Consider the following 17,289-nt stretch of genomic DNA (forward strand, 5'->3'; position numbering starts at 1 on the left):
GCAACTCAGAGTCCAGTGTTTGTAACAGAGACCATTGGGCCTGCAAGACTGGAGGTAATTACTGTCTGGCCCTTAACAGAAAAAGGAGTTTACTGGCCCCATGTTAGGTAATCACAGGCCTGCCCTTAAACAAGATAGTCGCCACCTTTTTTGAAAAAGGAGGAAAACCTTCCTTGTAATGATTGAGTACAATTTGATTTAAAAGCAAGAAACGTCCAAGAAGAGTGTTTCTGATTAACATGGACCCTGAAAAGCCTCTGAGTATCTATACCAAATATCTGGCTCCTAGGATCCCATCCAGGTTTGGTTCAACAGGTTGTAATTTGAAGACAGACCCAAAAGTTGCTTGTCCCCTCAAAATGTGTTTCAGAGGTTTTGATAGCAACCTATTTTGTGTGCTAGGGTCTTAGTTTCTAGGCTTTCTGGCTTTTAAGTTTTTTAATGAATATAACTATGATACCTCACTTTCCTCTTCCCATTTCTTTTTTTCACTTTTTCTTTTTCTGTTGGTGTTTAGGTTATTGACATTTCCATGATCTTGGCGGAGGCCATCCGAAGGACACACAACGGTGAATCCGTGTCTTACCTGTTCAGCCATGTTCCCTTATAACTCCCAGTTGTGATGTGTCGAACAAGCCCGCTCTTGACTTTTTCGTATATGTGTTATGTTTTTTTTTTTAGATTTAGGACTAACAATTATAGGATAACAAATAGTAAAAACATCTGATCTTCGTATTCTCTGCAATTCATTCCCCGCCCCCCCCCACCCCCGCTTTGAAAGCTTGAGACCGCTCGTTTCTGGTTTTGGGGGGAGAGTGGTGGTTATTTGGTTTGTGTCATCTTGACTTGTTCTTACCTTTTCCTTTGTTCTTTCAGTCCTTCAAGGCCACAGCGTTTCAAGTATATAATTTCATTGTGGGAGCTCACAGTCTATGTATTTCTGGGGTTGCCAAAGGTGACCTCAGATTAAAGCCTCTTGTGTAAATAGCTGATGATAATGCCTACGGGCATTTGGGTAAAACCTTGTGTAGAAAGCTGATTAATTTTGAGCAAACCTTAAAAATTTTGTAATACTGTAAATTTTGATTTTTTTTTTTTTTTGGTAATCAGGGTTGAAATAAACCACCTTGGTTATTGTGCTTAATTTGAACCAATTTTTATTTAGCTTAAGGTAACCAGTGATGCATCCAGTTTTCCACAGAAGTCAGGCACATCAGAGGCCATGGAGTTGAGTGTCGTTTTTTATGACCACACCTGAAAACTATATTATAAGTGTCTTTTAGCTGGGATTCCATGTCCTGAAATTCTAACAGTTTGCTCAGTGGTAGACCTGATGATGAAACCGTTTTGAGATGTAGCCTCTGAGTATACGGCCATCTTGACACTTTCCTCTGTGCGCTCCTGTTGGAAGTGAGAAGGTGTGGGCAGACCCCCCCAGTTCTTTGAGGCGTACCTCACATCCCATCATCTTGTTCTTTTACATCATATTTTGGCTCTAGCTGTCCCTTTTCATTTTTACTCATCAATCTCATGTTGTGGATTTCCGCCAAAGTAGACGCCCTTCTAGCCCCTCGGATTTACCAGTCTGATTATTATCTTGCTTTTGACCGAAATAAAAAGGCCTGTTTTTATGGGTGCTACTAAAAAAAAAACTACTAAATGCACATTTAAATATTATGTCTTTATTTTTTATTAAATGTTCTTTTGCCCTGAGTAATCGGAGGTAGCAAGTCTCTAGGCAACTCATGATTTTAACTAAAGTTTTTACATGAAAAATGGAGGGAGGAAAGGCCTATGAGAAAAGTACAAATAAGTAAACTTTAATTGCTCCTTAAGGATACTGTTCAAAAATGCCCCCAAAGTGATCATGGAGGGGAAATTCCCTGAGATTGCATTATCCACAGATGGCTCTTTCCAATGTTCCGCTAAGCGAGGTCCTTTGCTGCCTCTGTGGCGGAAGCCAGTCATTGGACTGTTTGTAGATTTTGTTATATGCACATTCGTAGGATAAGCTGCTGAATAATTCCACCCCCAAAGAAGAGGATTCTTCTGCATAGACAAAGCCTAGGCGTAATAACAATCTCTCCTTTCTGCTGAATTTTAAAATGCATAGAAAATGAATCGTGTGGCCGAAATTCTGTGAGTGGAAAATCAAATCTGTTTTGGTCATTAACCAACTGGAACAGCAATATTGAGGGTTTTAAACTTTACCACAGCAGATGTTGAATTGAAGTTAGAAAGTAACATTTTAGTTGTTGCAGGAACTAGCATTTTACTGTACCTTAAAATAGCTGTTGGGAAAGAATGATAGTAACCTGGAAAAGTCAGCCATGCAGTACAGGTGGACTCTATCTAGAAACAGTTGGCTTGAGATGTGTAAAGAGCCTGATTTGATGCTATGTAACTTTTATTAATTTAGATAAATGTGTGTTATCTGTATTTGTTGGGGTTTATTTGCGTAGAGAAGTAGAAACGCTGTGAACACACACGCAGTCAGCTTGATACACAAGGACAGATGTGTTGACATTAATGAAAACCAGTTGATTTAACGATAATCATTCTGTCTGAGATCATGATCTGTAGATAAAGAAACTGAGTATAAAAATCTGCGTCTCTGAGTTAAGAAATGATTGTTTCTATTATAGTTTAACCCCACCCACTTTTGTATTTTCAAGTACTTTTGAGTGCATTTATAAATTTAGACTGAACTTAGATGCAGTGGAAATGTGGACATTAACTCTTTCATGGTTTTAGTTCAACAGAAATGATGACGATCACCTCATGAGGAGCTTAATTCCAGAACTTTCACATTCCTTGCTGCTTGGCATGTAGAAACTTACAAGTGAGACCACCAGATAGTTTTATTCTGTCTAAATGTGAGTGGGCTCGGTACATATCTAGGCAAGTAGGAGAGCCAGAGAAATATGAATATACCAAAGTTGTTTTGCCTCAAACTTAAATTATACTAGTCAACTTATAGATATTCATATTGTAACTTTCCTTTCTTAGATGTGATCTCAACTACATTCAGGAATAGATCATTTGCAGCGCTTGTATTGGTATAGAATATCGAATTTTAAGCTTATCCAGCATTGTGTTAGAACATTTCAATAAAATCCTATTGCTGACTACTCCTTTTTTTCTTAGTTTGTGTCCTCACTGTGGAGTTCTTTGTTTGGATAGGGCACCTGAACATGTTTGTTTCTTTACAATTATAGCCCACCGTATAAAATTACAGAAATGCCAGAAGTTAATTGAAATCAGCTCTTATCCATTTTGAACATGTTTCTTTCTGAAGAACTTATTAGCAATTTCCTTTCCCATAAGCATAGCAATTGTACCACATGAGGGATCCAAGTTGAGAATTCTAGAGGCTTCATATAAAATTAAAGATTGCAGTGTGTTTACACATCAGAGAGTGATGTTCCATAGCCACACGTGGGAGTGGACTAGACTTAAATGTAGGCCCCAAGAAGTCGTTCACGGGCTTTGGTTTCAAAAGCACCCTAAAAAGTGTTTCCTTCCCCATTAAGTACCTGTTCAATGATGCTTTACTCTCTTGGGGACAAAGTACTCTCTTGGGGAACAAGTAAATTTATAATTACGTTCCACTGGTAAAGCTCAACTCTAAAGTGTGGGTAACTCTTGAGAGTTAACAACACATTGTTTTAAAGTCACAATGAAATATAAAGAACTAAAACCAGGTTCACTTCTGAGAAAAAACATGATCACAGGTTGAGAGAGAGAACGATAGAATGTACCAGAAAGGAGGAGGGAAGTGAAGGAGATGTGGCAACACCAATACATACTTTGCCAGCTGTACGGTTTCACCTCTTACCACTGCCACGCCTCTTCAGAAGCAAGTGTTTTATTTTGCATGGCAAATCCTACCCAGTCCACTGACTAAACTACATGGGGACAGGCTAAGTGCTGAAGGGAAAGATCAAGTACTAGGGGATCCAGAGGCTCGGGCTGGGGAGATCAGAAAGGGCATCATGAAGGAGCTGGCATTAGAGATGGTATTTAACAGCAGAATTTTCTGGAACCCAGTGGCTATATTCCAGCATGGACAAAGCAGGACAGCATAGGGTATTTGAACTAGGACATCCAATAAAGATGGAAATAAAGGCTGAAATATACTATCATATTTTCCCTTTACCCCTCAGTAAGGGAGCTTCATAGCTCGAGGAAACTTCGCAGCTCTTAGTGCAAGAGCTATGAAGCTCCCTTACTGAAGGGTAAATAAAGGGAAGATATGACAGTGTTATCAGGAGGGACAAGTCCCTGCAGAAGGACATCATGCTTGGTAAAATTGAGGGTCAAGGGAAAAGAGGAAGACCTTCAATGAGATGGGTTGATACAGTGGGTGCAACAATGGGCTCAAACAAGTCAATGATTGTGAGGATGGCTCAGGACGGGGCAATGTTTTGTTCGCTTGTACATAGAATGGGAACCGGCTCAATGGCACCTAACAACAACAAGGGACCTTGCTTTACCCTTGAATTAATTACTCATCTAAATTGAGTGGAGAAGTCAACAGAATGATACCTTTTCACTACAAATATTCATCTTACTGACTGATCTCCCTCCACCCAGGAACACATCCTTTTTCCTGCCGTGGCTTTCCAAGAGCACATTCTCGGTGATTCCCTTCCCACGGCAGTCACTTTCAGCTCTGCTTTCTCTTCTGCAAAAGCCCGATGTTCAGGAACACAGACCCCAGCACTGACTGAAATTAAGCAACTTTGGGCTAGTTGCTTAACCTCCCCCGTCCTCCGTGCCTCAGTTTCCTTATCTGTGAAATGAGGTAGTACCTCATAGGATGATTGTGAGGATTAAATGAGAGAATATTTGTAAAGTGCTTAGAACTGTTCACACATTAATTCCAATTTTTAGGGCTGGAATCTTCAATCCTCCTTTTGGAAGAATGTAAGTGGGTATGAAGAAGCAAGATTGTCCTACACTGTAGGTCCTAACCCAAGCGCCTGTGAGCTAGTCATGAACACAGTCCCCTCCCCCACCATTTTCAAAGGGCTGTGTCATGGGCCATGTGACTGCCTCAGCTGAGGGTCACATTTAGATGATAATAAAACCTTGGATATTGAAAATACTTAAAATGGGCTGTAGAAATGACTGGTAGGAAGGAGTGCTGAGGGAGATGGTGGTCAATTGAGGCCATTTCCAACAGAACGATTTGGTTCTAGCCCCCATTCTCCATTTCAACATAAACGCAACTGAAAGTGGTGTCAATATAAATGGCAAGAGCAGTTGCCACAGTTTCAGGAGCTGAGCTCTCTGGCCCAAAGGAAAGCCAGCTGAACTCATGTTTTAAAAGTGAATGATGAAAAGGAAAAGAGAAAGCAAAAAAAAAAAAAAAAAGGTAACACAGTAGAACGTTCTCTTAATTGGGAGTGTGGCAATCTGGAGTCTGGTTCCTGATAGGTTGCTGACAAGCCATGTGACCTTGGGAAAATGTCTATGCCTCTCTGAGTCTGAGTAAATGAGAGGGTGGATGATGGCTGCTGTCTTGAGCAGCTTCAGTAGTCCACACCATCTAGTCTACATTCAGTTGGAAGATTTCTACTGACTGCAGGCTGTGGTTCCTGGAGGGGGGGTGGTGGTGAAGATGATTACTTCGTTATCCGTTGGGCAACTCCTCCAGGTTGGCCTGGGACTCTTATCAGTTTTTGCACTGGAAATCCCGTGTCCTGGGAAACCCCTCAGTCCTGGACACACTGGGACAGTTGGTCACCCTACTTCCCTCTCTGTTAAGGTGAATGGTTCTGGAACCCAGTGCCGCCTTGACTAAGGAATCCCAGGAGCAGGGCTCTGAGTTTTTGGCCGCCTGGAATGACAGAGAAGGAGGCTACGTGCCAAGCCCAACGGTGTGCCAACCACCTGGGGCATCATGGTTCTTTCTAAGTTCATTTCCTAGAGTGTGGAGACTCAACTCATCCTAGAAGCTGAAGAGGTGTCAAAAATGAGAGGGAAAAAGGGGGGTCATGTTTTGAAAATGCTTTCGTGACCTGGCTTGGTTCTCACTCCTTCAGCACAGCTACCTTTAGCACCCTAAGTGGTCTTTAGAGACCCCGGGGACAGTGCAAGCAGAAGGCCGAGCACACCCGTTGTGTTGAGGAATTACTACATTTGTGATGACTCGGACATCTGTGTCTGAAGGGGCGTGTTGGTTTTACCGTTAGCTTGCCATCTAGTCAGCCCCAATTCATGGCAACCCAGGCACGATGGAATGAAATACTGCCTGGTACTTTGCCATCCCCATGATGGGTTGCAGATCGGACCATTGTGACCCATAGGTTTTTCATTGGCTGATTTTCAGAAGTAGGTCACCAGGCCTTTCTTCCTAGTCCACCTTAGCCTGGAAGGTCCACTGAAACCTGGTCAGCATCACAGTAACACCAAAGGCCTCCACTGACAAATGGGTAATAGCTGCACATGAGATATATTGGCCTGGAATTGAACCCGGATCTCCTGCAAGGAAGGCGAGAATTCTAACACTGAACCACCGTTGTGCCCCTCGGGTACATAGTTCTGTGATTTTCCCTAGGCGAGGAGTGCTAAGTCTAATATCTTCTTGCGCTGCAGCCAAGACTGACCATGAATTCCAGACAAATTTTGATGACTAAAGCTAAATTTGCCACTCTTTGCAGTCATCAGAATGACTATTTTTTGGACACATTTTGGTGTGCTTTTGCTATACAATGAACTCAGGATGAGCCACTGACATGTCCTCATTGGAGGAACTAAGCGACAATCCTAATGGGTTTCATGGGCAGTACGGATTTCTTTAAACCAAAAAAAAAAAACACCCAGTTTCAACTGAGTTGATCCGATTCAGGGTGACCCCATGTGTGTCAGAGTAGAACTGTGCCCCACAGGGTTTTCAATGACGGAGTTTTTGAGATGCAGATCGCCAGGCCTTTCTTCCAAGGCACCTCTGGGTAGACTGGAGCCTCCAACCTTTCTGCTAACTTAAAGCCGAACACTTGAGCTGTCTGTGTCATCCAAGGACCCCACTGATTGCTTAGGCCTCTGAAAGACCTCTATTTAGGACCAGGGCTACAGAGCAACAGCCTAACGTGTTGCAAGAAGGATAGACAGAGGCCCTCCCTGCAGCATTGGTGGTCTAGCCTTGCCTTCGTTTCTGCCCCTAAATGCATTCATAGCGTTCCTGCAGCAAACTCTCGTGAATACAAGATTCTCAGGAAAAAATTCTGTGGATTAAGAAGAATGCAGAGAGGAACGAGTTAGCATAGGTGGCGTGATTTTTTATGTCAATAATTCCTTACCAATTTGCATAGGTGCAGCCATAAACACAGCTCCAACCCTCACAATTTGAAGGTGCTTTGTTATCTGCATGGGAAATGCCCATTGCCATAGAGTCCATTCTGACTCATACCGTCCGTATAGGACACAGAAGAACTGCTCCATAGGGTTTTTAAGGCTGTCATCTTTTTGGAAGCAGACTGCCACATCTTTCTCCTGCGGAGTGGCTGGAGATTCAAATCGCTGACCTTTTGGTTAGCAGCCAAGTGCTTAACCACTAGGCCACCAGGGCTCCTTGTGCATAGGAGACAGGTGAATATTTTGACTCAGACATCTTTTCATCCTATCTCAAACTGGAAATTCACATTTGTAGTCCCCTGGCCTGCCTCGATGTTTATTTCCACAGGCAAAATGGAATGGGTCTCATTTCTTTGATTCATTCATTCATTTGCTCACTTGCTAAAGAGTCCTTTATGGCGCACAAGCTCAGCCGATCATCACGCTTGGGTAGGCTATCACGGAAATCCAAGACAAGTTAAGTGCATGCATGAGCCCTACAGGTATCTACCCTTCAGAGTTTATATGGCATGTTCTGCGGGTGGCAAGTGTGTGTGATGGGGCTGGGGAGGGGAGCAGAGGGAGTGAAGGTGGTATGTATGTGTGAATCACATTCTCCAGGCGGTGGTGTACTTATTCTACAAAGCTTGGCAGAGATGTGTGTTTTCCCAACAAATTGCGTTCTTCCAGAGTCAATGTCTTCTTACCGTGTTTGTTCCTAAAGCTAATCTCATCTAGGTATATTAACCAATACTACGTGGCCACTTAGACATACACACGCCCACACCCACACATCTTCTTCATGCCAAATTCAAATAATCAGAAGACTCAGAGAAGTACAGTGACAGCACAGATACATAATAAGTAGAACTGTAGTGGTAGACAGAACCCTAGAAAGCAATTGTGCTGTTTCCTATGAAACATGAGGAAATACAGGCTTGGATGTGGGAACTGACCCGCTGACTACCTACATCAGAGAGTCTCAACCTTCACACTGTTGATGTTTGAAGCTGGATCATCCTCTGTGTTGGGGGCCGTCCTGTGCACTGGAGGATGTTTAGCAGCATCCCTGGTCTCTAACCACTAGTCATTCTCTGTGGTGGGGGCCATCCAGTGCTCCATAGACTATTGAGGAGCACCCCTGGTCTCCACCCACTCGTCATTCTCTGGGGTGGGGTCATCCTGTGCACTGTAGGGTGTTAAGCAGCATCCCTGGTCTCTACCCCTTAGTCATTCTCTGTGGTGGGGCCCATCCTGTGCACTGTAGGGTGCTGAGCAGCATCCTTGGTCTCTACCCCCTAGTCATTCTCTGGGGTGGGGCTGCCCTGTCCTGTGCACTGTAGGGTATTGAACAACATCCTTGGTCTCCACCCCCTAGTCATTCTCTGTGGTGGGGCCGTCCTGTGCACTGTAGGGTGTTGAGCAGCATCCCTGGTCTCCACCCCCTAGTCATTCTCTGTGGTAGGGCCATCCTGTGCACTGTAGGGTGTTGAACAGCATCCCTGATCTCCACCCCCTAGTTATTCTCTGGGGTGGGCTGTCCTGTGCACTGTAGGGTGTTGAGCAGCATCCCTGGTCTCCATACCCTAGTTGTTCTGTGTGGTGGGAGCCATCCTGTGCACTGTAGGGTGTCGAGCAGCATCCCTGGCCTCCACCCACTAGTCATTCTCTGTGGTGGGGCCATCCTGTGCACTGTAGGGTGTTGAGCAGCATCCCTGATCTCCACCCCCTAGTTATTATCTGGGGTGGGCTGTCCTGTGCAGTGTAGGGTGTTGAGCAGCCTCCCTGGTCTCCATGCCCTAGTTGTTCTTTGTGGTGGGGGCCATCCTGTGCACTGTAGGGTGTTGAGCAGCATCCCTGGTCTCCACCCACTAGTCATTCTCTGGGGTGGGGCTGTCCTGTCCTGTGCACTGTAGGGTATTGAACAACATCCTTGGTCTCCACCCCCTAGTCATTCTCTGTGGTGGGGCCGTCCTGTGCACTGTAGGGTGTTGAGCAGCATCCCTGGTCTCCACCCACTAGTCATTCTCTGGGGTGGGCTGTCCTGTGCACTGTAGGGTGTTGAGTAGCATCCCTGGTCTCTACCCCCAAGTCATTCTCTGTGGTGGGGCCGTTCTGTGCTCTGTACAATATTGAGCAGCATTCCTGGTCTCCACGCCCTAGTTGTTCTCTGTGGTGGGGGCCGTCCTGTGCACTATAGGGTGTTGAGTAGCATCCCTGGTCTCTACCCCCAAGTCATTCTCTGTGGTGGGGCTGTTCTGTGCTCTGTACAATATTGAGCAGCATTCCTGGTCTCCACCCACTAGTCATTCTCTGTGGTGGGGCCGTCCTGTGCACTGTAGGGTGTTGAGCAGCACCCTTGGTCTCCACCCCCTAGTCATTTCCTGTGGTGGGGCCATCCTGTGCACTGTAGGGTGTTGAGCAGCATCCCTGGCCTCCACCTACTAGTCATTCTCTGGGGTGGGCTGTCCTGTGCACTGTAGGGTGTTGAGCAGCATCCCTGGTCTCCACCCCCTCGTCATTCTCTGTGGTAGGGGCCGTTCTGTGCTCTGTACAATATTGAGCAGCATCCCTGGTCTCCATCCTCTAGTCATTCTCTGTGGTGGGGGCCATCCTGTGCACTGTAGAGTGTTAGCAGCATCCCCAGCCTGCACGCCCTAGTCATTCTCTGTGGTAGGGGCTGCCCTGTGCACTGTAGGGTGTTGAGTAGCATCTCTGGCCTCCACCCACTAGTCATTCTCTGTGGTGGGGGCCGTCCTCTGCACTGTAGGGTGTTGAGCAGCATCCCTCGTCTCCACCCACTAGATGCCAATAGCACTCTCCTCCCCCAGTTGTGACAACCAAAACTGTCTCCACAAAGTGTCAAATGTCCCCTGGGGGGCAAAATCACCCTCAGTTGAGAACTACTGATTTATTTTAACTGGGACCTTTGTCCTCAATTCTCTTTCCTAAGGCTTCAGGTCAGAATTCCAGAGTAGGCTGTTCTGGCCCCTGGTCCAATCCAAAGGACAAAGCGGATAAGACAATAGCAGTCCTACATCACTACAAAATTAAACGCCAGTGTTTAGGTATGATGTGAAATTTATATGAAAATAATCGCATTGTCTTATTGAGGCAGGACGACGAACGCCACTGCTCCCTGTGAGTGCCATGAACCTGGGGTGTGATTTTGAAAAAGTCCCTAAATTTCTTCTTCCCTGACTTCCCTCTAAGAGTGGGTCCAGCTATAAGAATGGGTCATGATGTTTTCTTGCAAGAAATGGATATGCTAATGGAGCAACCTGCAAAGAGGTGACTGAATTTGAGTCTGTGCTTTAACGGTGACCTCGAGAGAGCAGATGGGTTGGTGTCCTGTGCAGGTCGCGGGTCCCCTGGCCCTTCAGCTATTTTTCATCCAGTTGTGAGAGCCCAGAATGAAGACGAATTGTTATCCCGAAGGTAATCCACCTCTTATGTGTGAAAATGGCAAAGGCCATGAAGTCACAATGTTTTGGAATTAGATGGAACATTTGCGGCTCAGTGATTCCACTTTCATTTTACAGAGAGGAAACCAAGGCTCAAAGAGATGGCATGACAGGTCATACTGTTCCTTAACAGAAAAGCTGGGGTTAGAAAATGGGGCCCCTTGATTCTTCAGCGGGAGATTTTTGCACTAACCTTGGTAATTCTAATCACCATCTCGTAACAATGACAGAGCTCATTATTAAGCTTCAGGGCTGTGAGGAAAAGCACAAAATCTGGTATGATAACTTCCATTAGAATCTGGAATACTTGCTTCTGCTGATCTGGTTGCCCCGTTTTGTTCTTCCAGGAAAAAAAGTCTTGATTGCACTCATTGTATCTGCCTGGTCCTTTTCACACAGCCTGGGCGAGGGCGTGGCCTGTGGGGAGCTGGTAGGCACATGATTCGGATTCACCCCAAAGTTTGAGAAGTACTCTGGACAGCTAAGTCCTCTAGGTTAGTAGTGATTTAGAAACTAACATTGGAATCATTATTCCCGGTCCTTGAGCATAGAGAATGTGACTCAGCTGGAGCAGGACTCACAAGGACTCGCAAGGACACATCAACTGGGCCCTCAGGTATAAAGACAATAGCTAGGACAATCTTGGAAAATATCTCTCAGGGAACCTTTCACATAAGCCAATCAAACAGAACACAAAAGACTTTCCGCTCTTGTCTTTTTCTATTAAAAAAAAAAAATAGCATGTAATAAATAGAAAAATTTTTGGACCAGTGAAGACCCTCCTGACTGTCAGTACTGAAACCTGTACCAATGATTGTTGACAGAGACAATTCAAAATGTAGGATCACAGTTTCTAGCCAACCTGCGAAAAGGTGAAGCTTTCAATGGTTTTGCCCATTTTGTAATGTTAGTATATACTGGTCATTCTGTAATAGTTCCTTGAAATGGGACAGATATGGCTGTGGCAGCATGCTTGTCCCCTTTCCTACTTTTGCCTCTTTAAATATATGCTGAATAAGACTTTCTTTTTGCTTTACTAAACTTTGTGATTTTTTTCCCCTACGACAGTAGTTGTCAAACTTGGTTGTACGTTTGAGCCATCTAGGGAGCTTTAAAGAATATTGATTAATAAAAAAAAACTGATGCCAGAGCCTTGCCCCCAAAACCACCACCACCACCGCCCCCTTGCCTCCTCACCTCCCCATGATCAAGTCCATGCTAATACAGTGATCCCTGCCCATTGCTTAGGGGAAGAGTCTTTTCCTTCTTTAGTAAAAATGGTTCTTGACTCTGTTAAATTACAATCAGATTTAATAATGCAGTTCAATATATAAATGTAATTTATTATAAATCTTGTATTCAGCTGAAAAGTTATGCCTACTTTGTAGACATTTGGAGAGAATAACAGCTTCTGACTTATCTAAAGATTCCAGTGTACTTAAAAGGAATGTTTCTGATGTTCGTATTCAATTATTCAACAGCTATAATTGCCAGGCACTGTTTAGTTGCCTTGGATATTTTGAGTTGTTTCCAGTGCTTTGGTTTTATGGAAAGAAAACGACAATGCTGGTTTTCTTTCATTTTGAACATTTTGTTGTGTTTTAGGTGAAAGTTCATGCAGCAAATTAGTTTCCTATGCAACAATCCATACACAAATTGTTCCGTGACATTGGTTGCAATTCTGGGAATGTGTCAGCCTGCCTTCCCTGTTTCTATCCCTCCAGCTTCCCTGCCCCTCTTTGCCTTCTCATCTTTGCTCCTGAGCAAATGTTGCCCGTTGGATCAGGCATAGTTGATTGTTCTAAGGAGCACATTCCTCATGGATGCAACAATGGACTCAAGCATAACAACAATTGTGAGGATGGCACAGGACCAGGGCACTGTCCTGTGGTACATAGGGTCGCTATGAGTTGGGTGACTCGACGGCACCTAACAACCACAACAATACTATCTGGTAAGTGATTCTCCCTCTCTCCCCTTCCCATCCCTGGTAACCATCAAAGAATGTTGCTTTCTGTGTGTAAACCTATTCCTGAGTTTTTATAAAAGTGGTATGGTAAAATATTTGTCCTTTTGTGATTGACTTATTTCACTCAGCATAAAGTCCTTCAGATTCATCCATGTTATAAGACATTTCTCGGACTCATCTTTTTTTATCATTGCATAATATTCCATTGCATGTAGGTATCACATTTTTTTATCCATTCATCTGCTGATGAACACTTGTTTCCATCTTTTGCTGTTGTGAATAATGCTGCAATGAACACGGGTGTGCATATGTCTATTTGTGTCACTACTTTTATTTCTCTAGGACGTATACCTGGGAGTCAGATTGCTAGATCATATGGCATTTCTATTTCCAGCTTTCTGAGGAAGTGCCATACCGTTTTCCATAGTGGTTTACCATTTTACAATCTCACCAGCAGCGTATAAGAGTTCCAATCTCCCCACACACCTCGCTAGCATTTGTCGTTTCCTGTTTTTTTGATCAGTGCCATTTTTGCAGGGGTGAGATAGTATCTCATTGTAGTTTTGATTTGCATCTCTCTTTTTTTTTAATGGCTAGTGATCGAGAACATCTTTTCATGTGTCTGTTAGCTGCCTGAATGTCTTCTTTGGTGAGGTGTCTGTTCATGTCCTTTGCCCATTTTTTGATTGGATTGTTTGTCTTTTTGTTGTCGAGGAGTGGATTTTCTAGAAACACAAAATATAATAAGATAATGTTCTGTGTTATTAATATTCCATTGGTGAAAATAGTTTTTACCAAAAATTATTAAAATTAAAAGTACTTATATCATTTGAATAAGGGGTTCAACACAAACTCCTTAATATGTAATTAATTCCCAATGCTTTATTAATATGAGAATCTCCTGAAAGAAGTAGCAGCTTCAGGAGGGAAGCTGGAATCAAGAGAAAAATAATAGAAGCCCTTTTATTTAACACTTTTTTTTAAATTGTGCTTTAGGTGAAAGTTTACTGCTCAAGTTAGTTTCTCATACAAAATTTATATACATTGTTATGTGACCCTAGTTGCAATCCCTATAATGTGACAGCACCCTCCCCCTTTCCACCCTGGGTTTCCCGTGTCCATTCAACCAGCTCCTGTCCCTTTCTGCCTTCTCATCCTACCTCCGGACAGAAGCTGCCCATTTAGTCTCGTGTAAATATATATATATATATATATATATATATATATATATATATATATATATATATATATATATATATTTATCTACTTGAACTAAGAAGCACACTTTTCACGAGTATTATTTTATGTTTTATAGTCCAGTCTAATCTTTGTCTGAAGAGTGGGCTTCAGGAATGGTTTTAGTTCTGGGTTAACACAGAGTCCAGGGGCCATGTCTTTAGGGGTTCCTTTAGTCTCAGTCAGGCCATTAAGTCTGGTCTTTGTACGTGAATTGGAGTTCTGCACCCTATTTTTCTCCTGCTCCGTCAGGGACTCTCTGTTGTGTTCCCCATCAGAAACACTATTTTTTTAAACAGAATTTGCTAGTTAAATAAAAAACAAAATAAAAAGTCAGTTAAGTTGAGGAGTCATTTTTTTAAGGGATCTATACGTGACTTAGGAGCTCTAGTGGCACAGTGGATAAGTGCTCAGCTGCTCACTGAAATGTTGGCAGTTTGAACCCACCAGCAGTCTGCTTCTGTAAAGGTGACAGCCTTGGAAACCCTATGGAACAGTTCTACTCTGACCTACATGGTCGCTATGAGTCAGAATGGACTCGATGGCTATGGGTTATATGTGACTTAAACATTTTATTTGAACTTAAATGATGCGTTTATTTTGCTGAGACAATTCTCCATGGTTTTCTTGAATTTCTGTACATCTTGTGATCAGAGGAGCCCTGGTGACGTGGTAGTTAAGAGCTTGGCTGCTAACCAAAATGTTGGCAGTTCAAATCCACCAGCTGCTCCTCGGAAACCCTATAGGGCAGTTCTATTCTGTCCTATAAGGCTATAAGTTGGAATCGAGTCGATGGCAATGGGTTTGGTTTGGTTTTGTGATCAGAAGCTCTGACTGCCTTTGTTCAGGACTATCTTTCCAAAACATTTGTATAGAAAACTGCCTTGGAAGACAGAGATAGTGTCTTCCTCCAGGGGTTAGGGCAGGTTTGTGTGCTTCTAGTATCATAAAAATAATGTCTCCCTCTGGGTTAAGTTCAGGTAAGTTTGATTGCAGCCCCTTGTAAAAGGTTCAGGCTCTTTAAGCTCATTAAGAGATTGGAAGTTCGAATCCACCAGGTGCTCCTTGGAAACCCTATGGGGCAGCTCTACTCTGTCCTATAAGGTTGCTATGAGTCTGAATCAACTTGTTAGCAATGGGTTTGGGTTTTTTTTTTTTCTTAGCATATTTAAGATTCTGTCTAAGGGTAAGAAAGCTCACTTCTGTTAAAGTAAAAGCAAAAAGATTTATTGAGGGTAATACAATTCTCGAATTGGGGAAACACATGGACTGGTCACCTCAGATAGCAATAATAAGCCTTTAGAATGATAAACTCAAAAAGAACTTTTTGTTATCATCTAGTGCTGAGGTGCTGGCTGATAGATGACTTACAGAAAGAACATGGGCAGTGGAGTCAATTTTGCAACCCAGCTTTGCTTATTACTGGGTATATAAGTTCTTTGAGCATTGGCTTCCTTGTGGACAAATTAGGTTTTAACAATAGCTACCTCACAGGTGTTTTATCCTTAAGCATTTTGAGTGATAGTGCTTATTATTCAATAGAATCACAGACAGGATAAAGTGCAGGTGTGAGTAATGTATTTATCAGATGGTGTCTTAGTTATCTAGCGCTGCTATAACAGAAATACCACAATTGGGTGGCTTTAACAAAGAGAAATTTATTTTTTCACAGTTTAGGAGGCTAGAAGTCCGAATACAGGGCGCCAGTTCTAGGGGAAGGCTTTCTCTCTCTGTGTTGGCTCTGGGGGAAGGTTCTTGTCTCTTTTCAGCTTCTGTTTCTTGGTTACATGGAGATCTCATGTGGCGTGGCATCTATCTTCCCCCATCTCTGCTTGCTTCCTTGCTTAATCTTTTATATCTGAGAAGAAATTGGTTTAAGACGCACCCTACACTAATACTGTCTCATTAATATAACAAAGAAAACCCATTCCCAAATGGGATTATAACCACAGGTATAGGGGTTAGGATTTACAATACACATTTTGGGGGGACACAATTCAATCCCTGACAGATGGCCACGTGTCTTGAGTCCCAGGCCAATGCTCTTTCCATTATACAGCATCTCACTACAAATGAATCCATTTACGGGTCTACAGAGGACCCATGCCCACTCGTGGGAAATGGTTTCTGATTTTCCAAGGCAGCCGGCAGAGCCACTTGGAAAGCATTACATCTGTAAATAGCTTTGCTCTTTTTAACCATCACTTACTCCATTATTTGCATTTCTCAAAGTATCTGACCCTGTGGGCTTATTTGGTGAATGTCAGTGCCTATTTGAGACCAGCCCTCGGCAGGAAGGAAGCTTTGGGTGATGTAAATCTGCATATCCCGTCGTTTTCATTTCTCGGTAAAGTGAAACTTACAGGGCTGAGCAGTGAGGAGCCTCCCATTTCAGTTTAAAAAGGGAATGAGAAAAGAAAAGAAAAAAGACACTGTTAATTACAATACTAAAAACAATACTATGTACCAAGGAAGTATGTAGGTTGTGTTTGGTTTCCACGTGTCCTTTACAAAAAGCAGGCTCAAGGGATCTGCAGGTTTCTAATACAGAATATTAAAAATAATAACCAGTTGCCATCAAGTCTACTCTGACTCATGGTGACCCCATGTGTGTCAGAGTAAAACTGTACTCAATAGGGTTTTCAGTGGGTGATGTTTCTAAAGTAGATCACCAGAAAGCAAGCACAAGTGAAGGGGAAGATCCACACCACGTGATTGCCAAGGAACCTAGAAATAGAAGCTGAAAAGAGACAAGGACCTTCCCCCAGAGCTGGTGCCCTGAATTCTGTTTTCTAGCCTCCTAAATTGTGACAAAATAAATTTCTGTTCATTAAAAGTAAATAAATAAAATAAAATAGGTTGCCAAACCTTTCTTCCGAGGATCCTGTGGGTGGACTTGAACCTCCAACCTTTCAGTTAGCAGCCAAGCAGTATTAACCATTTGTACCACCCACATGTGGGGGTCACCAAGAGTCAGAATCGGCTTAAAGGCAACTGGTAATAAAGAATATTACTATTTGAAAAATCTACATGGCTGTATCCAACTGAAGACTTGGTATAAAAATACCATGAAGTTGTCATTAAAGTCCTTGCTTTTCATGGAGCAGACTGACTTACAGCCACAAGGGTGGAACCCACCAATAGGACTTGGGGAAGCAGTGGTGTTAATTCCTCACTTTCGCTTGCATGCTCACCCAGATCATGCAATCTGCATGGGGAAACATAAGGCTTTATACGGCCCCATCTGGGACACAGCATTAGATGGACTAGAGCAACAGG

At 43.2% G+C, this 17,289-nt stretch overlaps 1 protein-coding gene across 1 annotated transcript in view; it reads left to right on the plus strand.

The window, feature by feature from the left end:
* The window catches only part of PRPS2 (phosphoribosyl pyrophosphate synthetase 2), a 35,030-nt gene extending 31,891 nt beyond the window's left edge, over positions 1 to 3,139 (plus strand). The window contains exon 7 of the mRNA XM_064277971.1: positions 518 to 3,139. Within this exon, the coding sequence (XP_064134041.1) occupies positions 518 to 610 (93 nt within the window). The 3' untranslated portion in view covers positions 611 to 3,139. The remainder of the gene's footprint in view (positions 1 to 517) is intronic.
* Positions 3,140 to 17,289: the final 14,150 nt, after the last annotated feature.

Source organism: Loxodonta africana, chromosome X (assembly GCF_030014295.1).
Source record: "Loxodonta africana isolate mLoxAfr1 chromosome X, mLoxAfr1.hap2, whole genome shotgun sequence".
NCBI classification, from domain to species: domain Eukaryota; kingdom Metazoa; phylum Chordata; class Mammalia; order Proboscidea; family Elephantidae; genus Loxodonta; species Loxodonta africana.